The sequence below is a fragment of the Pipra filicauda genome, unplaced genomic scaffold (assembly GCF_003945595.2).
Source record: "Pipra filicauda isolate LSUMZ 115617 unplaced genomic scaffold, ASM394559v2 scaffold163_size1657671_pilon, whole genome shotgun sequence".
Classification (NCBI taxonomy): Eukaryota; Metazoa; Chordata; class Aves; order Passeriformes; family Pipridae; genus Pipra; species Pipra filicauda.
In genome coordinates, this window is record NW_024104140.1 from 934,996 (window position 1) to 961,591 (window position 26,596).

The 26,596-nt window shown below is 38.3% G+C and overlaps 1 protein-coding gene across 5 annotated transcripts in view; it reads right to left on the reverse strand.

Annotated features, from left to right (window-relative positions):
• The window catches only part of HOOK3 (hook microtubule tethering protein 3), an 80,830-nt gene that overhangs the window by 22,951 nt on the left and 31,283 nt on the right, over positions 1 to 26,596 (reverse strand). For 4 of the 5 annotated variants that reach the window (XM_027745215.2, XM_027745218.2, XM_027745217.2 and 1 more), the window contains exons 5-15: positions 25,574 to 25,706; positions 23,784 to 23,851; positions 16,716 to 16,778; positions 15,197 to 15,280; positions 13,985 to 14,148; positions 12,078 to 12,218; positions 10,365 to 10,566; positions 7,566 to 7,676; positions 4,875 to 4,962; positions 4,220 to 4,289; positions 1,233 to 1,373 (exon numbers count right to left, since the gene is read on the reverse strand). In XM_027745215.2, coding sequence (XP_027601016.1) covers positions 1,233 to 1,373; positions 4,220 to 4,289; positions 4,875 to 4,962; positions 7,566 to 7,676; positions 10,365 to 10,566; positions 12,078 to 12,218; positions 13,985 to 14,148; positions 15,197 to 15,280; positions 16,716 to 16,778; positions 23,784 to 23,851; positions 25,574 to 25,706 — 1,265 coding nt within the window. The remainder of the gene's footprint in view (positions 1 to 1,232; positions 1,374 to 4,219; positions 4,290 to 4,874; positions 4,963 to 7,565; positions 7,677 to 10,364; positions 10,567 to 12,077; positions 12,219 to 13,984; positions 14,149 to 15,196; positions 15,281 to 16,715; positions 16,779 to 23,783; positions 23,852 to 25,573; positions 25,707 to 26,596) is intronic. The other variant, XM_027745219.2, reaches the window with a different exon arrangement.

A 26,596-nucleotide genomic window follows, 5' to 3' on the forward strand; every position in this document is an offset into this window, starting at 1 on the left:
CAGGATATCAGTGGCTCCTCCCAAAGTGGTACCATCCTCAAACCTGCTGAGAGAGTAGTCCCTCTCATCAGTCAAGCTGTTTATAAAGGTGATGGACAGCACTGGTCCTGGTATTGACGCCTGAGGAACTGGTTGCCACTTGGGTTTCATATCACTAACAATAACATATTAGACTCAGCTGTCCAACCACTGTCCAGCCAATTTTCTGATCACTTTAGTGTCCACTTCTTTAGTTTATATCTAACCACCATTCTAAACATAAGGATACCATGGGACACTGTGTCAAAGGCTTTGCTGAAGCTAAGCTAAGTACCATCCTCTGTTCACCCTTCTTCAGATGTGCAGTCATATCATCATCAAGACAATTGGTTTAGTTACGCATGATTTGCTCTGAATAAATTCATGTTGACCTTTCCAATTATTTTCTTGTCCCTCATGCAACTAGAAACAGATTCTGGATGGAGTTGCTTTATGAATTTCCCAGAAAGTGAGCTGTGGCTGACCAGTCTCTGTAGTTCTTCATACTCTTTTTCTTGCTCTTCTTGAAGGTGAGTGCAGCATTTACCTTTTCCCAGGCTTCACGTGCTTTACCCAATTGAAGGGGGAGACAGAGGAAGGTTAGATAGAGAGCAGCCTCACATCAATAACAGCCAACTACTGTGGCATGCTCAGATGCACTTTCTGGTCCCATGGATATCTGTATGACGATTGCCTCAATCTAGCAGGGTCAGCTAGGGCAGGTTGCCTGGGAACATGTCCTGTTGAGTTTTAAATATCCCCAAGGATGGACACAACCTCTCTAGGCAACATAATCCAGTGTTCAGCAACCCTCACAGCAAAATAAAAAAAAAAAGTATGTTCTTACATTCAGACAAAATAAAATGTGTTTTAAGCTCTGCCCACTGCCTCTTGCTCTTTTACTGAGCATCACAGAGAAGAGTCTAGTCTAGCTCTATCTCCTTTAGACTCTCCCATCAGATACTTTGGTAAGATATATTGATAAGATCCACCCTGAGCCTTCTCTTTTCCATGCTACACAGTCTCTATCCTTCAGATTCTACTCATGAAAGACACAGCAGTCCTGTAATCACACCACTGTGGCCTTTCACAGTACTGACTCCACTAAGTCCATGTGTTTCTTGTCCTGGGGATGCCTGCATTGGACACAGTACAGTCAAAAGTATATGGTATTATTAGAAAAGTCAAGTGAAACAGAGGACAAAAATTCTTACCTGTTTTCTGTCTCCAGTTCATTCTTCCGTAAGTTTGCATCATCAAGAAGGCTCTGCAACAAGGCAATCTTTTCATTGTCAGAACCTTCTTGGTTCAATTTTAACATCTTGTTCTCATGCTGAAGGCGAATGAGTTTCTCCCTAAACACATAAAACACAATTTTGTAGAAAAAAGAATGCCAGACTCTATAACGAAGAAGACAGTTTACCATAGGTAGTATCATCTTTACAAATATCATCTTTACCTATTCAAGCAAGACAGTTTAAGACAGCTGAAGACAACAACCATGTCTCTTCAAAACCCCAAACACAAACTTAATTCAAGGAACTGTAACTGTAGAAAGCACAACACAAGGAAATCACCTGAGTACCCCTATTAGAGCTCAAGAGTACAGCTGAATAGATATAGGGCGAACACGAAGAATGCAAAACTCAATACCCAAGTGTGAAGGAAGGCTGTAATCTCAGCTCACTGAACTACTGCATAAACCTGAGCAAGTCACTTCAACCCTGTTGATCTGTTTTCACAAAATCATTTGGGCTGAAAAAGACTATTAAGATCATCAAATCTAAACATAACCCCAGCACTGCCAAGTCCACCATAGAACCATGTTCCCAGGCACCACATCTACACATTTCTCAAATACCTTCAGAGATGGTGATTCAAACACTTCTCTGGGTAGGCTGTTCCAATGCTAGACAACACTTGATTCCAAATAGCCAGTCTAAATCTCCCCTGGCACAACTTGAGACCATATCCTCTTGTCCCACCTCTTATTACTTGGGAGAAGAGACCAACCCCCGCCATGTTAAAACCTCCTTTCAGGTGGTGGTAGAGAGTGACAAGGTCACCCCTGAGCCTCCTTTTCTCCAGAATAAACACCTCCTCCCCCCTGCTCCTTGTATGATTTATACTCTAGACCCTTCACTGGCTCCATTGTCCTTTCCTGGACATGCTCTAGCACCCTAATGTCCTTCTTGAAGTGACGGGCCTGGAACTGGACACAGTACTTGAGGTGTGGCCTCATCAGTGCTGAGTACAGGGCGACAATCACTGCCCTGGTCCTGCAGGCCACACTACTGCTGATACAAGCTAGGATGCCACTGGTCTTCTTGGCACCTGAGCACACTGCTGGCTCATGTTCAGCCATTAAACAACACCCCCAAATCTACCCCTGAATGACAGGATGCCATCCAGAGGGACCTGGACAAGCTCAAGAAGTGGGCCCATGGAAAACTCATAAGGTTCAACAAGGCTAAGTGCACAGTGCTGCACCTGGGTCAGGGCAACTCCCAGTATCAGCACAGGCTGGGGATGAACAGATTGAGAGCAGCCCTGCTGAGAAGGATCTGGGGGTGCTGGTGGGTGAGAGGCTGGACATGACCCAGCAATGTGCACTCACAGCCCAGAAAGCCAATTGTGTCCTGGGCTGCATCAATAGCAGCGTGGCCAGCAGGGAAAGGGAGGAGATTCTGTCCTTCTAGTCTGCTCTGGTGAGATCCCACATGTAACACTGCATCCAGCTCTGGGGTGCTCAGCACAGGACCAATTGAAGTGAGTGCAGAGGACGCCACTGTGTTGATCACAGGGATGGAATACCTCTCCTATGAGGAAAGGTTGAGAGAGTTGGGGTTGTTCAGGCCAAGGAAGATCCAGGGATATCTCAGGGAAGCCTTTCAGTACCTGCAGCAAGTCTACAAGAGAGCTGGAAAGGGAATTTTTACAAGGACATGGAGTAAAAAGACAAGGGGGAATGGCTTCAAAGTAAAAAATATTTGGATTAGATACGAGAAAAAAAATTCTTTTGAAGGTGGTGAGCGTTTTGAGGCACTGGCACAGGTTGCCCTCAGAAGCTGTGAATGCCCCAATGATTCTGTGAAAACAGAACAACAGGGTTCCCGGCTTATCTCTGGTGACCCTGGCTTTATCCATTTCCCCTTTAAATCTAGTTTAAAGCTTTTTCAATGAGCCTTGACAACTCCTTGTGTCACTTTAATTTGCTGATTACCACAAGTAATCTGATAGGCCACGGACTGAACTGCCTCAGGAAATACTCCCATTTGGTCTGCAGGTCTTCTCTAGGGGACCAAGAAAGGTGCCATGTTCTGTCACCATGGGGGGGGTCAAGAGAGCACTACAGCTACTTCTGTAGAGGGCTGCTTTGTGCAGTCTTCCCCATTCATCAGCAGAAGCAAAAGCCTGGACCTCCAGATCAGGAAGTTTCAGACATACAGCAGTCACTGCTACTGTCCATCTCTAACAAACAGGCATGGAAGCCACCTTCCTGCTGGAAACAGTGTACATGGAAACATGTATGCTTAGAGAAAATCCAGTAATTTGGTAGCCCAGAGGAATCATCAAAGTCGAACTCCTGGCCCTGCTCAGAACCATCCCCAAGAACCACACCATGCACCTGAGCCTCATCTTCTTGAACTCTGCCAGGTTTGATGCTGTGACCACTGCCCTGGGGAGCCTGTTCAGTGCCCAACCGCCCTCTGGGGGAAGAATCTTTTCCTAATATCCAATCTAAACCTCCCCTGACACAAGTTCAGGCCATTCCCTCAGGTTCTGTCACTGGTAACCCCAGAGAAGAGATCAATGTCTGCCCCTCCTCTTCCCCTCACTAGGAAGATGAAAACCACCATGAGGTCTTCTCCAGGCTGAACAGACCAAGTGACCTCAGCTGCTTCTCATACAGCTTCCCCTTCAGTCCCTTCACCATCCTCATGGCCCTCCTCTGGATACTCTATAATAGCTTTATGTGCTTCTTATATTGCAGTGCCCCAAACTGCCACAATATTCAGGCTGGGGCCACCCCAGGTCAGAGCAGAGTAGGACAATCCCCTCCCTCACCCAGCTGGTGATGCTTTGCCTGATGCCCCCAGGACATGGTTGGCCCTCCTGGCTACCAGGGCACTGCTGACTCAGATTCAACTTGCCTTAGACCACTGTAAAGGTTAGTAAAACAAAGCACATATTAGCTTACTTTATTTCAGGAGTAATGATTTCTGCTGCTAAACTGTCGGAAGGCTCTTGTCTTCCCAGAGGCATCAATCCTGAGTAAGGAAAAGTAAAAAATTTTGCAAGCACACCACTTACTTTCTTTACATGAAAAGAAGTAAACACTGTTTTAGAAATTTACAGTTTTAGACTACTGCTAGACAACGTAAAATGACACAAAGGCTACAGTAAGACAGACAGGCAAGCACCAGTTCATTTGGAGATTAATAATTACTTCAGACTTCATCCATTCTGAAGAAATAATTTTGCAATTTCTTTTCTGCTCATTAGCTTATCTAAGAACTACAAAGCTATGCAACATTACAGATAGAAATGAACCACAACACATGAAACATCATGAAAAAATATGTCTCTAAAGAAAATTATGTAACTACACAGAAATCAGATATACATTATAAAAATATCACACCAGGGAAGAGAGTAAAATTTCTGATTGACTGAAGTAATATGCGAAGTCTTTGCTTGGTCAGGAAGTTATGAATAGTTGAAGCAGTTTTTCACTTCTGATTTGAGAGGAGCTTAAACTTATTGTGTGCTAAACAAAAGCACAATCAACACTCTCCAGAGAGGTCCTGTAAATTTTAGAAAAGAGGCATTTAATCTCCTTATTTGTCTTTTACCTGTAGTGGTGAGTTGACCCTCCTGAGCTTGTACACATCTAAGCTCTTCAATAGTTTCTTTCAAGGAATCCCTTTCTGTTCTTAATCTCTGAATAATCGGAAAGAGAACAATTGGAAAGAGAACAATTGGAAAGAGAACAAATAACAAACATCAGTCTTGGCACTACACACCCATCTTTAACAGTATACAGGTCACCAAAAGGCATAGACTTCAACACTTCAAAAAGAATTTAATGCAATTCTAGAGATTATTTTGAAATTAAGGTATCTCAGTCTATTTCACAATAGAATAAATTTAAGTATTATATATTCCACATGGCCAGTGGTGTTTTTTTGGAGAAGAGTTGCTGATCTTAAGAGGCTAGAAAAAACAGGGTACAAGCTTACAAAATTGAGATAATTAGAGATGCAAAGTTACAGTATGGGTAGTAAATTGTATCCACTGTGGCCAGTCAGATATTTTCCTTTTCCTTTCATTGGGGCTGATTCCAAGGCAAAGGGAAGTGAATTAAGAGAGTATAGAATTTTCCCTCACCATGTATCCAAGGTTTACACAGGAGCGAAATAAAGAGCAGGCGAGTACACAGTCAACATAAACAAACTGCTTTCACTCCATTTTGTTTTTCTTTTACCAGTGAAAGTGTGAGCAGCATTTCCATATCCCATTCCACCTGTGTATCAGCTGGCCTTGCCACTCATCAGAATCTTGGCCATAAAAGAAAACTAGTTGCTTAAGACTCGGTCCAAAGAGAACTGAAGAACAGGACTGGACCACCTTGGGATCCAGAGAGATGTGTTATTTAGTAGCATCAGGCAAATACTCTCTCAGTTTGGCACAAGTCACCTTCTGGCAAAAAAAAATGAGAATCTACAGATAGCACCAAGTCTTTGTGCAGAATGTTGCCAAGAGTCAAAAACGAAAGAAGAAAATGGCAACTCTGTAATGATCCAAGCTGCAGTTTGCTCCAAAATTAGATACGTTCAGTATTACTAAATGGTCCAGGACAGATCTTGGCTCTGTGTAGGTATGAAGTTGTGTTAGCTGAGAGGTCCTTGCATTTCATTCTATTAACAGTTGATTATCAAATGCCAGAATATTGTAATGGCTAGAAAAAGCTCAAGGGCTTCATTTAGACAAGCAACTCATCAAATTATCTTAGTACTTATCACATAACACACCACAGAGGTAAAGTTCCAAGCTACATAGCTGAAGATATCAAACACACTACCATGCTTTGCCAGAACATAAAGAAAAGGGTAAAATCAATTTCAGTAACTGCATCCAAAATATAACTAACAAGATAGCACTACACAGCTTATGACCTGTGGTGGGCTACCTTACTGATAAGTATTGTGACAAGAGGGAACAGAAAGAGTAGGTAACTGACAGTGAGTGAATCACTACATCCATATGATGAGAGACTTCTAGCTGTAATCTGTTTCTCACAGGCATCCAAAAGAATATACTTAAAAACAGCCCAAAAAAATACTATTTGTCAGGGGGTAAAATGGAAAACTGTATGACAATGGCCTGCAATTCAGATCCTTTGTGCAAGATGAAATGGTCCACTAAGCAATGGATAAGCCACAGAGACAACTTTACCACTGTCAAACAAAAGCACTGGGGAAAAAAACCACCTAAATTCAAAAATAAAGAGCAGGAAAGAAAGCCAAAGCACAGTACAAATACAATTACTACAAGCATTTCAGCCTGAAATGAAAGGCAGATTGAAGTGATCTGAAGGTCAAGTGTCCAAAAATTTAATAAAAAATAGAAATCAATGACCTATGAACATAAAATAACTGAAAACTTTCAGTTGAAATGATATTCAGGTGCAGGGCCTGGAAATTTCAGAAAGAACTGGACATGAAATATGACTATTGAGGAAAAAGCCTACAGAGCTTCTGACAGCTGTATTGATGGACTGATAATTACAACATGTCTAAGAAACTGCTAACTCAAAGTGCTGACCTTGGTTTGAGGTAGTCTGAGGCACCTGCATATACATTCCCAAGAAACAAGCCAAAGTAAACTGGTAAGAAACAACAGTGTGCAAGAGAAGTTTGAAGGATCAGTACTGGCAAAAGAGAGCAATCAATTGCAGAATCACTAGCAGCAAATGACACAAGTGGAAGGGGACAGGTTAGTATCTACCCTGTGTGTTCCATGTTGGCAGTGTAAGATAGATCAACAAGGAGCTGTCATAAAAGGTGAGATCGCCACAAAGGACACTTCCCTCTACACAACTACTAAGCCTCTTGCTACAGTAATCATGACTCCCCAAAGAGAAGTACACGGATGGTACCTCGAAGAATGCCTTAGAAAAAAAAATGCAACAGGAGTTTAGTTCTAAGATGATACCATAGAAACCCTACTGTAAACAGTTTTTCAGAATACATGAAAATTACCCTGGGTATTTATTAACCTTCTCATGGTAAATAGTAAACAACTTCAGATGCCAAATAAGAACGCTCCTCCTCTTAAAAATGGGTTGCATATGTTTTTGTACAGTCACTTTATTCCATGCTGTACAACTCTTAGGTTTAAAAAGTATCTTGTACAGAAACATTAGAAAATTTTAGCTGAAAAAAGACTTCCTAATTTAAAAAGACTGCTAACTCTAATTACCATATCTCTGTGTTACAAAGTTGCTATCATTACTAACAAAAAAATAACACCTTGGCACTTACATCTTTTTCTTTTTGGAGGCTGTCTACTTTTTCTTTCAGTCGTTTGCATTCATAATCTAATTTATCAGCTTTCTTGGACTCTTCAGATAACCTGTTTTGTAGTTCAACTGCCTGTGAGAACAAGAATCAATAATGTGTCTGCAAATATTAAAACAAAATACAAAAGACAAAGTAGCCCGTTACCATGCACCATGAGTCATGTTGTAAACAAGTGAAATAACTACCTACAGGACACACTAAAACTTCTTTCATAAGTTGTTCTGTGTTTCAGCAAAATAAACAGCATTCAAATATTAGGTCTTAGTGCAAGCAAAAGACACAAAAACTAGTGAAGTATTTTCAGTACATCTAAAACAAGAATTTAAGCTCAAGCAAGTTTTACAGAAAAAAAGCTATGTAATTCTAGGGATCAAAGAGCTTAGGAAAAGCAGAAAAATCTCCCTGCATTCTGAGAAGCCTAGTAAGAAGAAAAAACTCTGAAGAAAGCAAATTACCTACACCTACCAGTTCATGCAGACAAGTAACATTTCTTAACCTGAGATTTCCTAATAATTTCTAATACGTTAATATAAAGATTTGGCCACAGGCTTATAAAGAGTTTTCCTTATTTCGGGGAGAAACACTGCTAACAAAGCCGCAGGTATGCTTTCAACTAGAGATCAGTAAAGAGCTTTTAAAATTAAGTGAGCAGAAACATGAAAGCTGAGCACAGTAGGAGGCAAATCAGTGAAATCTTGCCTTTTCAAAATTCTCAGCCTTTACTAGCAAAGATTCATTCCCAGAACATTAGTAAAGCTCATAACGCAGAGAGCACTGAAGCAAGTAAGGTCAATAAAAACTGAACTGCAAACACAAAAGGTCAATGAAGACTCAGATAAAGACATACAGCTTCTTCTGAAGGAATTTATAAGAAGGCTTTTTCATGGCTTTCAGATTAGACAGGAAGAGATTAACTTAAATTGTGAAGCGCTACTTACATTAAGACTAGCCAGTTTTTCTTACTGCCTTTTATTTTCAATGTGTACAGCTACAGCAAAATATCTACAAGGCCTGAAATATGCAAGTCTTAGAGAAGGAATTTGCTGCTGTTGTTCTTAAATTAAAGGCCGTGAAAACAGCACAGGCCTGCATTTTCTGACATTAAAAAAATAAAATATTAGATATGAAAATATTTCGTTTCTCGGATGTGACATCCATCACTGGGGTTATCACAATAAATGCAGGTATAAAAAAAATACACAGGCCTTCACACCTGTGATTGTGTCCCCACTTGCAAAAGATGTAAATTTTCACCTCAAATTGAAAAAAATGCATTAATGTTTGTAATCACTCAAGCTATGGTAATGGCATGCAGAAAAACACAGCAGGAAATAAATTGTATAATTGTCTTGAATTAGGACTTGTGAGGGTATAGAAAGATACACAGTTTCATGGTAATGCATAAGATTAAAAAAAATAAAAATGAACTGCCATCACATTTACTAAGCGTTATCTCAGTGTGGAATGAGTAAAGCAGGAATTTTGCAACAAAGAAAAGCAAGACATACTGTTAAAAATATATCAGAATGCACATGCACAAAGGGGCTGAATTAAATTACGAAAAAATTATTCTGGAATCTTCACATTTCAATTCTTAACGCTGCAATAAAGTTTCTTAGAGAAGGCTTCTGCTGTGTGCAGTGGAGGTGCCATTTCCTTGCAAATTACTATAAGAGTTTGAATCAAGCACTTACATCTGCATAGCACAATGCTTCTAAATCAAAGAAAAAATTCCTCTGATGGCATTCTCATGAGTGGGGTTGGATACTTCATACACAGGACATGTTCCACTACAGGAATTGTCTGTTATTTCATATTTTTTCTGGTGAAAATATTTGGGCTGTATTTACAACTAGGCCACAGAGGCTGAAACTAGTTGTCTTAATAAATGAGATGGCCAAGTGCAGGAAAAAAGAGCTATTAAGTCTTAGGGAAACACATTGCTCCTGGGCTTGCAATGTTGTTAGTGCTTTTTTCTGTGTTTTATTCTACTGTAAGGTGACAAACAGGGACTCTGTGCTGTGACCATTCAATCAGGCAGAAACACAGAGCAGGCACTAATACTTTAATGACCCATGCTCTGCCTGGCCCTGTAGCAAGAATGCCAGTATGATGTCATGTCCCTGTAGCATAGAAGCAGAGAGAAGATTAAAGCACATCGTCCACCTTTACAGAAACAGCATCACATGGCACTTTGATAAGCAGGAGGATAAGCAGATGCCTTTCACTCCGAGAGTGTGCCGGTGACACATTTTGTACTCTGCTGAGTGCATATAAACAACAGGGACGACATGTGTCCTTCTCTCTTCTTATCTGGAAAAATTCAGAAGTATCAGAGACCAGAACCTTAAAAAGGAGAGGTTACTTAACTGGAGGAATAATCTACCTCAGCTGTGGTGCATTCCTCACTTCTGGAAAATTTTAAGCGAAAGGTAGATAACTTTCTCTAAAAGAAGAGGCTCAAATTCAAGCCCTGCTATTGAATATGAATTGGGAATAATTTAGGAAAGAACCCCTAACTTCTGCTGATTTTTTAAATGTAAGAAATACTGCTTATCGGCAAACTAATATAATCCTGTAATAACGACAAGAATTGCAGGAAAGGAGGACAAAGGTAGTACCTACAAAACACGGAAATCTTCTAAACAGAAGGAGATGGTTTTTTATAGTTTGTTTTTTACTTTGAGGTATTAACCATATTAGGAAGAGAAAGTGGTGAACAATAGGGAGTACTGTTGCATTGATGGTGCTTGTCCTCACCTGTCTCTTGTATGTTTCCAGCTGACTGCGAGCTGCGTTGGCCTTCCTTAATTCTTCCTCCAGGCTCACAGTATTTTGCATGTACATTGTATTCTTCTCTTCTAAAAGCTTCACTTGACGCCGCAAATCACCCAGATCTTCCAATTTCTTTTTGTATGACTCTACCTGGCTTTCTAACTTGGCTACTTTATCAGAAGAATGCCTGAAGGGATAGATTTGTATTGAATTTGAACTCAGAAAACGAATAAAACTAACAAAGTTAAATGCTTCCTCACTATTTTGCCTTAATGCAGAAGACATTCTGAGACATCATGAGGAGAATAATAAAGCAATCATATTCTCTTATTACTAATGTTTTCACTTTTATATTACTTGCTTTCCTCCCATATGACTGTTTGTCAACTCAAATTACTGCTGATAGAGGTCCTTTAGAAACTATCACTCTTCCTAATACAGCTTTCTTATCTGCTTCCAATCTTAAAACAGTAGTTAACACAACTTCATTCCCACTCATTTCCTTTCAATTCCAAATTATCTTCTATTCTGCATTTTACAAGGCTAAAGAAGAAAACTTTCTGGCCTCCAACTTGTTTTAATGAGAGCCAGGAATAAAATCATAAAGATCCATCTCCTGGGCAACTCACACTTGGTGACACAGAAGTAAAGTACTGTGTTTGATTTGTTTGGAATTTGATTCCTTCTAAAAAAAAAAAAATGAGAGAAAGAAAAGAAACACCAGGCTCTGTTCACAACTTCTCAGAGTTTTTTTAATATATCCACTGCACTGCCAGGACAGCAACTGCCCACACCCCAACAACCACCCACCCCTCTACCACTAGCACTGGCCTTGGTTTCATTTTTGAACCAAATCATTTACAGACTCAACTTCCTATGAAATCCAGGGAATCTCCCACCGAATTGATGGGCCAGTTTATGAGATGCTGAGGCAAGCCAAATCTCTATGATCCCCAGTGAAGTGCAGAGCCTCTCTCTTGCAACAAGGAATTACTCTTTGAACCTATGGCACCCACACAGACAGTTTATGAAATTATGCAGCCTGATGGGTTCATTCCTTATATTAATGACAGAGGGGATAAAGACAGAAAGCTTTGATAGAAAGCTGCTGGCGAATTAGAAACGGCAATATTAAAACAAAGCCTTGGGAGAGAGAATGGGTAACTGTTCTGAATAACTCATTGCAGCAAGGCACCAATACTGAAGGATTATGTTCCACAGCAAAAGTGGCTGTCCCACCCTACAAACCCCTAGCATCATCAAATCATGACAACTTTGTATGCTAAGATCCAGTGACAGTGAGAGCTGCAACAGGTGTTCATACTAGCATTATTTGATGAACCAAAAGCACACCCAAAGTCCAAACAATGCAAACCTAGGAAAGGCCATAGTTTCCTGACGAGAACAGATGCCCAAGTCATGATGAAGGTGAGTAGCAAATACTCAAGAGATCACCAAGTGCCCTGTAATAACCATAAGATTGCGTAGAACTGCTAAGTCTACTCATAGCTAGTGATCAAGGTACACAATAAACAACTATTTTACTTAAGCAGAATTAAACTGGAGGATCCAGAAGAACCTTGGCATTGAGAAAGCATTTATATTTAATATTTAAATTATTTAAACAAAAGATAATGTAGATTAAGTACACAAATTAAAAGTTAATAGTTAAAAAAGGATTAATGGAACAGAATTTACCTGAGTACATCTATCTCATCCTTCAAAGACTGAGCCTCCTCTGCCAGTGTAGTAAGCTCTTCTGTTTGTTGTCTCAATTCTGCAATTTCCTTTTCAAGTTCCTCACAGCGTATTCGATAGTCATCTTTGGCAGCTTCTAATCTGTAAAAATGAAGAAAAACAGAAAATAACTTTCCATCTTGAGCCACACTTACCTTTCCTCATCATCATCCCCTCTAAAAACACATGAAATGGCCTTCTGTTGCAGCGAAGGAGAACAGCCCAATGTGCTTATTCAAAACATAGAAGCAGATTGACTTTTTTGATGCTCCCAACCTGATATCAGTCTTTCTACTTGGAAAATCAAAAGGTAATGTATGCTCTCATAAAGACAATCCTCAGGTTTCTTCTGCAATAGTAGTTTTTCACAAAGGAAGCTCAAGCAGAAATTTTCACCTTTTTTCATCTTGGAACATACAGAGTTTGAACATGATACATTTATCGTAAGATTTTGTTCAGTTGTCCAACTCCTTCAACAATTTTGACCTGATTGTCAGATGTTATAAATGCCATAGAGCTCTCAACAAAGTCATTTTATTTATTTACTCATAAAGAGCCTGTGCATGTCCAGCACACCTGAAGAACCAGGTTTTTAGTTAAAAAGTAAAGAACTCAGATCAAAGTTGCTGGAGTAAACTGCTTGCATACAGCACACATAGGCAAAGCTCCATTGACCTGTCAGTGAAAAAAGGGAACAAGTAATAGTAACTTTGTCAAAGTATTTTGAATGAATGGAAAAGGACACAATCTGGAACAGAAGTCCTACAGCGATTTTGATCTGAAACTAAAACATGATCAATCCAGAAAGGGAGATATGGGCATGAGGGGTAAAAAAAGGATTTTATCCAAAAAGAGTCTACAAGAATGGAGACAAGAGAAAGTCTTTAAGTCATTTAAACCACAAACAACAAACATTTGGATCGTGACAGACTAATAGTGTCAAAGGACAAAGAGTCAAGACTGGATAAAAACAGTTGTACCACACTGGACATCAATTCAGCTGTACATATGTCCTGCTTGATCAGGTAGAGCTGGAAGTAACATGTACAAATTGCCAGTAGAAACCACATGCTATGAAGGCAGGGGAAGGAGATAAAGGAGACCAGGAATGAGTCTCACAGGAGAAAAATGTTTAGAATGACCTTCAGAACCCAAAATTAGAGTAAAAGGCAGTGCATAGCGAAAGAAAAACTGTCAGTGTAAAGAAATACCATGGTTTCACTGAAGAAAGAGAGGGAAAGTATGGCAAAGAGGATGAAAAAGTGAAGTGAACCAGCTTTCTTCAGCAGAATAGGCACACACAGCCTGGAAGCAATTCTCAAAAGAACCAGGAAGGAGATTTACAGAGGGATTGTATTTCCACAGGGTGAGGAAATGCAAATGAAACGCAGAGATCACATGTGGATAATCTCCATGTTTCAGATATGAAACAATCTGTTTTCAAGTTCAGAGAAGGACATACTTTGCTATGTAATAACGCCACCTGTAGAACTGCCTGTAGCAGACCTTAGTCTACGAATTTCTACACCTTAAAAATGCAATTAGAATAATTTGGGTAAAGGAAAGCATGCTATTTTTAATTCTCACTGATTTTGAAAAACATGGGTGAAATGACTGCATGCAAACAATTCAAAATAACTCACAGAGTAGAGAGTGACATGTATACAGCTTTTCAGCATTAAGCCGATGCATTTTGTTATGCTAGAGCTTGTAAAGAGGTAAATCATAATGTGTACGACACTGTAAAAACTGTACTACTGTGGTTATGTCACCCATTATACTCATTCATAATTGCCAGCAGAACCAGAAGTATCTAAGTCACATATGTTGCCAGCTACAAACAATCTAATCAAGCGTAGCTTTTCTACCTGAATGTTTCCTCTTGGAGCTGTTCTAGTTGTGTCTGCAGCTGCAGGTGCCTACGACCTGCAGGGCTGTTGGGATCTTCAATAGAATCAGACTGATTTAAGCGTTCCATCAAAATCTGGTTCTCAGCAAGCAGGCTGCTCTTCTCCTCTTGGAGGGCTGCAACCTGTTGTAATAAAAGCATGGACTAGAATAACTGATCCATCCAGCTTCAGAGAGAAATACTTTTTTGTGCACATAATAAAATATCAACACAACCCACAAACAGAAACACATAGATTACAATAATAATCACATTTCACAGGAATATACTGTATCATTTAATAGGCATTCAATTGCTAAGTGATGTAACCAACATATTGCAACATTAGGGGCAGATTTACCACACAGAATATGTAACTATTCTTTAACGTATTTTGCACTGGCATTGAAAGAAAAAGTCTTTGTTATGACAGAAGATAACTTCATCATAATTAAGTCTGCATACTCTCCCAGCAAACAAATAAAACTAGCTTTCCACAGTAAGGACTAACTGCAAGCAGGTCCAAAAGAGGAACACAGTTCCAAAGATGACTCAGTTTCCACCAACGCTGTGGAAACAGGCAGTGGCGTGAAGAACTCAGAGTGCTCCAACTCAAACAACAGCTGAAACATGGGTTCACATATTAACCACGAGCACACAGATCAGCTTCATTAATTCCAACGGTTACTGAACTGTTTGGCAAAAAGCCTGAATTATACTCCAAAACAGGGTTACAATGGCAACGCCTTTCAGGGCTTCCTCCTCACACTCCTCGTATCTTCCAGATGAGGTATGATTGACTTAAAGTAAAACTTAGTCAAAACCCATGCACAGCTGATAGTCTGCAGTAACTTCCTACTGGTATTTAACACTGAACTGAAACTGTTACAGCAGCAGAACCTGTCTTAGTGCTCTACCGCAACAGTTTTACCACACAGCTCAAACCCTTCCTACCACAATGAAAAAAAGTTTCATCAGTGTGAGTCATCTTCATACTGGCAACTTTGCATCAAGATAAGAAAACAATGACATTCATTCTGCTAGCACAAGTGAAGCAAAATAACTACTGTGCCATTTTCATCTCCCGTTTAAAAATTGTTTTCCACACTATACTGCTTATTTTCAGCTGCCTAAAAGTTAACACATCTTTTTCCCCACTTGAAAATCAATACAGACACTATAGCAAACTTACCTGCATATCTAACTCGTGACATCTCTGGGCAATTTCTTCTTTTGTTGCTAGTGCTTCATTTAATTCTTCTGTAGTTTTCTTCAGCTAGCATAAACAACAAACATTAACACTGTCATCAGTCTCTGTGATCCAATTAAAAATATTCTGAACTACATGACTGTAAAATTTTCACAGTTAGGTAATATATTAAATTTTTGAAAAGCTCAGGCAATTCCACTCTTATAAAGAAAAAAAGAAGCAGGTGTGATTACTGTTTAGTTTGTGTATTAGTAAAAAGTAAAACTACCCAAAAGTAATATTTGCTCTTATATTAGAATTATCACATCTGCTCTATGAATTGAGCCAAAAACACTTGAACTCGGGTCTGAAGAACTCATCAAATCTCTACACTGAAAAAAACTGTCAATACCACTTTTCTTTACAGAATCAGAGAGTACATAATTTCAATTTTCAATCTAGTTTTGAAAGGACTGGAAGGCGGAATACAGGGAATGGACAATTAGGGTAAAATCTCTCTAGTAAAGGGAGCTATTCTTAGTGCACAACAGGGATACAACTAACGTGGTGACAGAGAAGCCTACCCTTCTGAAAAAGGGCACTGAATCTTGTAAGCAGTGGTAAATATTCAGGTATTTCCTTTCAAGGGCTCAATATTCAAAGATATGTATCTTGTCAGTTTACAAATTAATCCAGTTAACATAAACATAGCTATAGGTGTGTGCATGTTATGTATATAGACATAGATATAGATGTGCTATTATACATGATGAAATTTAAATGGGCTTTCTCAAATAGCATCATCATATTTGGTATGTGCAAGTTTATTTCTCAGGGCCTGTTTACATATAGAACTTAATTTAATCTGCCAGCATTTACATATTTCTGCAGAAAAAGTATGGTGGAGGAACACAGGGAAAACCACTGTACGATACTTCTCAATTAGAAAAAAATCTGAGGAAGCAGGATAGGGTTAGCATGAAGTTAAGTTAGTAAAACTAATTGGTTTTGCATATTTTTTAAATATATCAGACAGGGAAGGGTTATATTTGAGAACTTCTCTTATGTACTGGACCGGTTCCAGGACCTCAAATATGCATGTGTTTGTTTTGATTTGTTTGTTGATTTTTTTTTTTAACTGACTTTGGGAGTCAGGAAAAGTTTTATTCACACGCATAAAAAGTTTTATTCAAATACTACACATTTTTTATCCTTTCTCAATACCTAAAGATTTGTACCAATCTGCAGTTTGTTTTATTATGTCATACAGCTAGACTGGTTTTCCAAATCAACTTTTTTTTTTTTCCCTTAAACACAGAATAGGAGTAAACTCAATCTATAAACCTAAAGGACTCTGAAATTTACTACTGAAATTTAGTTTTCCACTCCTCATTTGACTTTCCCACAAAACACTTTAATGATTAAAAAAAAAAAAAAAAAAAGACAGAGTTCTTAATACAGAAAAAGGACTGGCCACTGATGTGGTATGATGGAAGGAAAAGAAACATTTGGTCTTAGATACCTGCCGATCAAGGTCAACGTAAGCATCATTTCCAACAGAGACTGGAGACTCTTTACTCATCAACTGCAATTAGATTACACTGGATTAGAAAAAACAAGGACTTACTTTTATATTAAAACCTAAGTTTCAACGAAACACCAAGCTTGTTTTTACTTTTGGGAGTTTTAATCTGACTTAATTTGAAAGTTTTTAACTTCATTTTTACATAAGATATCTTCAGAAACAAAACCAGAAAAAAATAATCTTCATAATTTATAATATTTAGAGTGGTAAAAAAAAACCCCTTACATCATCTCTTTTTCTTCTGACAATGCACATTCTTCATCTATGATGAAGTCTACAGTACACCCCGCTAAATATTTTACTGAAGTGGCATTGGAATGATGGTAGATACCAACACACCATGCAAGATCTTCTTTTAATTGTTCTCTGCTAGTGGCTTTCATGCTTCAATTACCTGGAAGTTCATATGCATTTATTTATTTCACTAAAGTTTGGGACATATCATCAGCTAATAGTGCAAAACAAAGATGAACAAAATTCTGCTCTGGAGTTGTCTGTAATTTTCAAATTTAAAGAGAAACTCTGTAAAGTGCATTCCTGAAATGAATATTACAATTCATTGTGTACTAACCTATTTTATTGCAGGAATACCTGAAGGTGGTTTTGTAATATTTAAAATATGTTTAAAAAAAAAAACCAACCAAACCCCAGAAACAAACAAACAAAAAACCTAAAACAAAACAACAAAAAACCCCAAACCACTATCAAACCCTCAGCACAAAACCCCAAATCAAGTCCTATAAAATTGACTGATGAGCTTATTAAAAAAAAGAGAAAGAGCTCATAAGTTTTAAGAGCTCTCCAATGACACAATTCATGGATGTTCCAATCAAAAAAGCCCCGTCCTAACCAAAGTCAGGACTAGATTTTTTCCCTAAGACCCCTGGTCCAGCCTGGTTACTCTCTCCAGAGACAGGGTTTCATTTATTCCTTCCAGAAAACAGTGCTTTCGCATTACTTTTCCTTGACAAAGTTTTTGGAATACATGGCACAGAGCCTTCGTTTGTTCTCAATCCTTTCTGTTTATACCAGTGTGTACAAGTGAAAAATCTCTGTTTGACATTTACATCATTCAAATATTTATACACTTACATCTCCCTTTTGCCATATCCTTAATTGGGATTTACCTGCATAACTAATGCTTAAATTAATCTACCTGTCCTCAACAGTCCTCCTCAGACCATGACAATGTTTGTCAAATTTCTTCCATTTTGTCTACATGTTTACAACGACAAAACCACTCCAAGATGAAGCATTGCATGAAGCCCAGAGTCCCTGTAACAATAATTAGAAACTCCCTAGCCTCAGAGCTGTCCCTGGAAAAATGAAGTCACGTCTTCTTCGTTACCATATATAGTGGCATTACAAACTTGTCTATAATGTAAGGCCCTAATCTAAGATTATTATCATTTAAACAAAAACTTCCAATCCCTCCCTGCTCTGTGACAAGTCTTACATGTTTCAATTACTGCATTTCACCAGCTACTGTTAAAACGCTTTTCCAGATGACTAAAGGGATATCCCCTATTAACCAAATACTGAACTCCTCTTCCCTGTTTCATATCCCAAAACTGTTTGCAAACACTGGACACGTGTGTTCACAAGCACACAAGTAAGTTCCGCCCGCCAAGCCAGCACTTTCCAGCCGGCGGGTCCCGCTCAGCCTGCAGGGGTGTGCAACAACACGTCCCTAACAGCAGCCCCCCCTTTCTGGCCCGAGCACAACTTCCTCTTCAGAAAACAAGCTCAACGGACCTCCACAAGGCTTACAGTAAAAAGGAATACCAGTGACCGCACAACCCACTAGAGGCCACTGTGGTGTCACTGCTCCCGTGAACTGCCGTACAGGAAGCAGGCCAAGGCCACTAATATAATCCCTATTTTCTTCAGTGAGTTTTGTCATCTCTCGCCAAACACAATGTTCTGGAGAGCCCTTAAGCAGAAACGTCCAGAAAAGAGGACATTATCTGGAGCAGGATTAGGTAGTGGAGATACGTGGTCTGGATGTACCCTGAATGTTACACAGCACTTGTGAATTTAACTCCATGGGGTGCGTTAGGAATGTCATGGAAAGCATGCATGAGGCACCGAGGGTGAGAGCCATAGACACACGTGCAGATGACTGACTCAATGCAACAGGAAGCACCTTGCAATCTGATGGCCTGTGCTATGGGGGGAATGCTAAAGATGAAATCTAAGGGATTGTTTTGTGTCCAGTAAGTCGCACAACCAGACAAATAACAGGAAGGATACTGACAGATAACTCACAACTGACACAGGAAACCAACTTCTGATCAACAGTTAATAATAAATTGAAGTTAAGGAGTGGGATGAAAAGGTATCAGGGTAAAGGAGTGTATCCATCTTTCCCCTACACATCTCCCCATACACTGGGACAATGGTTTATGCAACAAAATGTCTTGATCACACTCTGCTTCTGGATCGCCTCTACACAGTTTCTTCCCACTTAATAGGAAACACTTTACCCTAAATAGCACAGCCAACAGAGCACAACTCCACCCACCTATCCAAACTTCTCCCTCTTCAGTCAGATTTTCTGAAAATTTCAAGAAAAGTTTTACTGAATGCTGTGTCTTAGGATTCCATACAGATATGTTTGTCAACTCAAAGCACACACTACAACCTTCCATCCACCTGAAAAATACAAGGTAAGAGACTTGCCTAGTTTCCTCCATTCTTCGTTGTGTTTCTGGTCAATCAGCATTCTCTGATATTACTGAAATTTAGAGCTCCAAAATGCTTGTATAATCAGTTATCTGCTCAATGGTACATGCATTATTTATTGCTAATCTGATGATACTAGTAGGTTGATACTAATTTTTAAATCAAATTTACTTACTGGGTCTGCTATATATCTCCTTTACTTAAAGCTCATATTCAGAAAAACTTAATTAAATACTGCTGTACTTTCAGGGTTTCACATGCAGCCTGCAAGTGCGATATTAGAACATGAGGAATTGAGAGGTATGGGTCAATGCCAAGACTTTTGAGTTTACAGGGGCAAACTTCATTTCATTTGTATTTCAAATAAGTTAAGTGAATAAAAAGCAGAAGGAAGTGGCCTCCTCAGTCTCCCCTTACAGCTTTAGTTTTCTTCTGGAGCAGACTACAGGAGGAATAAAGGTCTGCCTTCAAGATTCTGCAGCACTGGAACTGGCCTTCAGTTCCAAGCTCACCATTTAGCTAAAGTATAGTATTATTACTTATTTGCACCTGTAACTTTAATGGAGGATGATATGCAGAAATTATAAAAAGGGGAAAAAAAGAAGTGCCAGCAAAATCAAGCAATTGCAGTAGGTGTCTACATGAGAAGGAAAACCCTGCTTAAGAGCTTCTGACAGTGAAATGCACTAGCATTTACTGTCTTTTTCTTTTTCCGGTTTATTTTGCATAAAAAGGTCAGTCTGGATTACAAATGGTGCAATAACCTGGACAACATGATAATACTTATAATTATTTGTGTAGTTTTATGAGCAGCAGTTGTCATTCCATGTTAATCCTTTACATATGTACCTCTTCATGCTCACAGCTTTGGTATGATATCTCACATAATACTTGAAGGTCTGCTAATCCTATATTATTAAAACCTTCACATTTTAATTGCTTTCCTTGGGAAATGTGAACAAGTTGTGTTGTCATGGATACATAAAGATTAGGGAATGGGTAAAACTATCACAAAATCTGCATGCATGAATAACCTGAATTATGAAAGCTTTTTTTTCCCCTATATGTGATTTTGCAAATGCAGTTGAACCATTCAGTTGATGATTTTAACAGTCCAAAACACTTGCTTTATCTGAAATGCTTCTTCTGTAATGATAATATTTTACAAGTTCGTTTAAGTGTCCACAAAAACAATGACAAAAATCTAGCTTCTGTACTCAGGTTTTCTTTTTTGAAACATCTTTATGTTTGTTTTAAAGAGTCAAGGCTATGTATGACACTGTGTATCCTTTAAAGCAGGTGGACTTTCTTCCTCCAGTTGGTATTCAGTCTATCCTCCAGTCTATCTGTTGACAGATGCAACAAAATACTTTTGTATTATTTCCTAACTATTAAAAAACCACTTTTACTTCACACAAGATAAAGCTTTAAACAGTCAAGACAAAATACAGCAGGGGAAAAACCCACAAAACCAAACAGTGGAAGTAACACAGTCAGTATTAACCCAGACAGTAAGTTCCTTTTCCTATTCACCCCAGGCAAGTTTTGACACTACCTCTAGTATTGTTCTGACTCTCAACTTGACCTGCACAGACACCTGCTAAGTGATCAAGTTTAGAGGTGTTTTAAACAGCAAAGGTAAGTAGATTATTTGCCTCAGCTACCGTCTTCATAAATACTGAACTTTGCTGTTCAAGAAAAAGACTTGGGAAAGTGGCAGAAGAATTTCCAAAAGATGTCAAGGAAAGGAAAAGAAAGAAAAACACACAATGGCCAAAATAATTTCCGTAAGGAAAGATTTTTGGCCTTTAAAAAATCTAAACCCCATGAAATTAAAAATAACTGTAATATTATGCATATTAATACATGAAATCCTCTGTCTTGTGCACAGCTTGTCTTTAGATGTGTATACGTGAAGATTAGCATCTAAGAATCTAGGTAGTGGCAACACACCAGATCAATTTGACTACACTGAACAAAATAACACTGTTATTTGTTAAAAACAAGCACTGTTAAATTTATAAAACCTTATGGAGCACAAGGCATATTTTAAACATTTAAATAAGTGAAGAAAGGAAATGTTGAAGAGTCACAAGTTATTAAAAAATAAAATAATCAACTAAAATTTAGAACATTATATGCTGCTTCTTCCATTGAAAAAATTACCTTCTACATGCAAAAAAACTAGATAAAACTTGTTCTACTGTGCCTCATGATATACTTTCCTGAGTAAGATGATTTATGAAAACCAAAGAAGCATCCAAAAAAATTTATATGTGCTCGACTGAAACAGAAAAATAAATTTCATAATACATCAGTAAAGCTTAGAGAGGTCTTCTGACATACCTAATTTTAAAGAAAGAGTACCTGCAATGTCAAACACTTTGGAACATTTGGACAAGGTGATGTACAGCAACTTTTCAAACACGTACATATACCTACTTTCCTAGGCATCTTATTTTGGAGTCTCCTACATATTGCTTGTTCCAAGTCACTTGAATTCTGAGAGCTGCTGTGAGCCCAAGAAATAGAAAATCCTCCTTAAATCCAGTGAAGTTTCACCCCATGTGAATCTGTGCTGGCTATGACCTAACTCCCAGAATAACCTTCTCCACAATTTTGCCAAGCACTGACATGAGACAGGCCTGCAGTGGCCAGTGTCTGTCTTCTTTCTCTTCTTGAAAATTTGGATAATCTTTGCCACCTTCCAGTTGACCCTGGACTTCTCCAGACTCCAAGCCCATTAAAAAGCAGTGGAAGGAGGTCCTGCTCTCAAAGTGTATCAAAGTCTGAGACGCTTTCTCACCTCTTCATTGAGCACCTGAGATCCTCCTTATTTGGTCCTGAAATGCCTTGGATTTCTAAGCAGCTTGGAAAGTAGCATTAAAATCACTCAGAACTATGCCAGTATCTGAATGGTAAGCTTTTTGATTCAGTGAGTTTCAAAAATCTGTTCCAGAAAAACAGACCCAGTGATTTCTCCCGTACTTCTACTCACCGACTCAGAGAAAGGGCACAAATACAAAAAAACTTCAAAGTTTACTCATCAAAAATGCTGAAAACTGTGGGCTGCTTCAAATCTGGCTATTATACCAAATGAAGAAGACTTTTAGAAAAATTAAATAGGAGATTTTTAACAGAAAGAGGGAGGATAAAATAAGGTTTTCTATTTCAAGGCAGTGCAGAATACAGTGATGCTGAAATTTGGATTTAATAAAAAGCATTAGAAAGCTTCACCAAAACACTGTATTACAGCCACAAAAAATAGAAAAAAGTAAAATATCCCAAAACTCCAGCAAACTGGTGCTTGGCAGCACCCACTGGAAGATGATTGAGCGTAACAATTCTTTCAATGCTCATTTCAAAAGTCTACTCTACATGGTTGTAGACAGCACTCCACACACTGACAACTGAATGTATGACTGCATGGTTGAAGTGATGACAGGGGACAGGGTCCCTTGTAGGCTTACTGACACCTCTTTCTACATTCAGACATTCCAGAGAAGTGAAATTGCTCTAGAGCCTAATGTGGAATTTAATTTCTCTTGTTCAGGTTCAAAAGAAATGGGATTACCAGTGGTTTCCAGCTTTCCTTAGTGGCCTGCCCCGCAGTAAACCTCCATTTATGAAGACTGATAGGCACTTCACTTGTGGGTATTCTGGCTTCTAAGAAGTCACATGGGGGGTTCAGGGCTATAGTGGCTAACACTGAGGTTTTAACCACAAATGCACTGGAGTATAACAAACAACTAACAAAATGCACTGGAGTATACTCACTAACTTGTAAAAACATAGCAGCCTATTATATTATTCCTATATATTCATATTATTTATCATTACATATCATCATTATGTATCATAACACTACAACTGACAGAAGAATACTCTGCTCTCTAATTCTCTTCCTTTTCACTTGTCAACAAAATTTAAAAAAAAATAGCAGCCCATGAAGTTTTGCAATTTCAAGGTACAAATTTTGATGAAATTCTAGAGTATTTGGTTACCCATATAAAATCAGTCTAGTGTATTTTAGGATTCACAGGGTGGGAAAGATAAAGGAAAGGGAATCCAATATAAAAAATATCTAGAAGTTCCAATCTTCTAGATTTAAAGAAAAGTGGGACATTCAACCAGAGTTCCTTGACATAAAGCAAGATTTTTCTAAGGAAAAAATAAGATATTTTTCCCTGTAAAAAGGCAAAATCTACACCCCTTATTTTCTTTACTTCCAACTAAGTTTTTCCAAAGTAGGAAAAAGCATATTGTTGTAAAATACTGAAAAAGGCAGAACTTTCATACACTGGGGGCATCCCAGCATACCTCCTGAATGGCTGTCATGACAACATGTTGAACTGATTCTTCCATCATCATTATGGTCTGGATGTACTCTGAAAAAAAAAAAAAGAGCATTCTGAAACGTCACGGTTAAAATTCAAGTCAGAGAACAGAAGATCAGAAACTGCATCCTTCCTACAAAATGAGTAGGTGCCATGGATGACACTGAAATGCATAATCACCAGTCAAGTCCCACCACAACAAACTCAACAGGATTTTATCAGAAGTCTGATCAGACATAAATCCAGCTTATTTGAACTCTACAACAACCAAAAAAGTACATAATTATCTTTTCCTTCTGGCACCTCACAGTTCTGTTATAACTACTTTCAGTCCTTTTCTCCATTTGTTCCCAAACTAGTCAGGCTCTTCAGGTACACAATCCTTGCATAGGTTGTACTTTTCCATAAGTTTAACAATAATGTCCTGCCTTCCTACAGCATTCTCATTTCAAAGCATTTTCACATCCATTCTTGCTTTCTGCTCTTATTCCTGTGTTATCCCACAAATTAAGTCCCCCTCCACTTTTTCACTCCTCACCTATGTATGTATAGATGTGAGTTACAGATGAGATACTTTGAGAAACAATACAGTGGTCAGAAGGGCAAATTCTGACATTTAGACTAAGTCAAGGAGTTAATGACTTGCCCAGTATAATGCAGTTTCCAGATAGATATGAACTCCTTTACACATGACCTGTATTCTTTCAATGATGTGCCTAAGGGAAAGATACTGGGGAAAAGTCAACTCTAACTGGTTAATTACCTCATGCCAAATCTCACTCCAAGTACATAAAACTAGACTGTTCTGATATTTCAAACATGTACATTTTTAATATCCAAACTGAGAGAGTAAAGGACAGACAAGAATAAGATATACTTCCCACCTGAGGGTGACAAATAGTCACCCAAAGGAAGGAAGATAATTTTACAGAAAACAGAGAGGACAGGAGGGTTAATAAACCAGTTATTTATATACTCATGGAATAACATTCCCTCTACTTTAATTAATAAGATAGCCAGACCATCTCCTGTTTAAGAGAACAAAAGTAATTTCAGAAGGAGAAACTAAAGTGATTTAGTCACCTGAGAAAACTGAAAGGGGAAACTAGCAGTAAAAGTTAAGATGAATCAAGCAAGAGGAAGACAAAAGGTCTTAAACCCTGGCTGCCACCAAAACCAGATTGAGTTAAATCAGAAGAGACATATATTTGGTGCAACTGTAACGTAAACGCAGTAGAAATAGTCTTATTTTCCCAAACATGTATTTTCTATTCATATGACCATGTCTTGTGTTTTAAGTGTTTAGAATGAATGTTTGCAGTTGCTCTCAGAAACTACAGCATCCTAGATCACACCAGACACATCTTCAGGCAAAGCTTTCACCCGTGTAGTTAAGGTAATGACTGGAATGCATTCCTAAAATCAGGAGTCACACAGAATAATGCAACAATCACATATGTCCATTCTTAACTATCGTAATCTACCTCATAAATGGTTAAAAGGTAGGCCCCAGAATTTTCCTTTGTAGAGTGATTTTTCAGCTCAGCAAACCCAAATTGAAAATATGTATGTTGGAAGCAAAATCAATTCCACAGTGTGAGTCTCCAAAACTAAGGAAGCTTTTAACAAAACGACAGTTACTACCCGTAGGACAAAATCATGTCACCACTGAAAAAAACCCTACATTTGTCTCTGACAGAAACACGGGAAATAGAGTTTTTCCTCTAAGTATTTACATAACAAGCAAGAAAACATGCTCTTAAAATTTATTACCTTGCTTCTGTTCACAATTCACAGCGCATCCCAAAATAAGCTGAAGCATTCTCCCAAGCTCTGCAGCATCAGCATGCTCTCCAATTAGGTTAACATCAGGAAGGGTGAAGTCATTTATCTGTTGCCCCAGAATCTGTGTAAAGACCCAGTAATTACATGGCTGTATCACTGCACATATACATACACACACATTTTGTACAACAATGGTTCATAATCAACAAGAGCAGTTCACTCTTACTTTAAATCCACCTTTAAAACAAAGTATATCGCCTAACATCCAAATATTAAATCATACTGTTTGACACAAATAATATTTAGGAGAAGACAAACATGACCAACACGACACTTATGAGCATCGACTCATAAGCAACTACGAGTTACACACTTGGCAAGATTTTTTTTCTTCAGATAGAAGGTAACAAAAGCAGGCCACCACACGGATAATTGATTTTTTTTTAAAGCACTCCATTAAAAAAACCCAACAACTAAAAACACCTCATGTAGCATAAAATATTATACACAAATCTGACATTTCTTACTACTATAAAGCCAAGAAATTAAATATTTCACCTATACAATACATATGTCTAACACTGACAGGTGAAAAATATAAGCAAAAAACTCAGATCACTAAGCCTTGCACTTCTAGCAAATTTAAGGATAACTTGCAAGTCTCACAGCTAAGAGAGATGTTCCATGGAAGATAATCTCAGTTAGTAGTACAATGATATGTAATTAAACAGCCCACATGCAGAAAGAAAGAAAAAAACCAACAAAACAAAAGCCCATGTGACTCACAATAGTGTTATCTGATTTATCATTACGACTACATTAATGATTGTCAGTAGATGGAATTAAACAATTCTGCTAAATTGCTCTTTATTGAAGAGAGGCTTGAAAATATGAATATGAAATTTGGAATTAAAACACATCTATGACACATTAATTGGAGATAAAAAGAAACTAACTTCTTAAACAGGGTGTAATAAGGAAACAATGACTATAGAGGGAATCAGTCGTTTG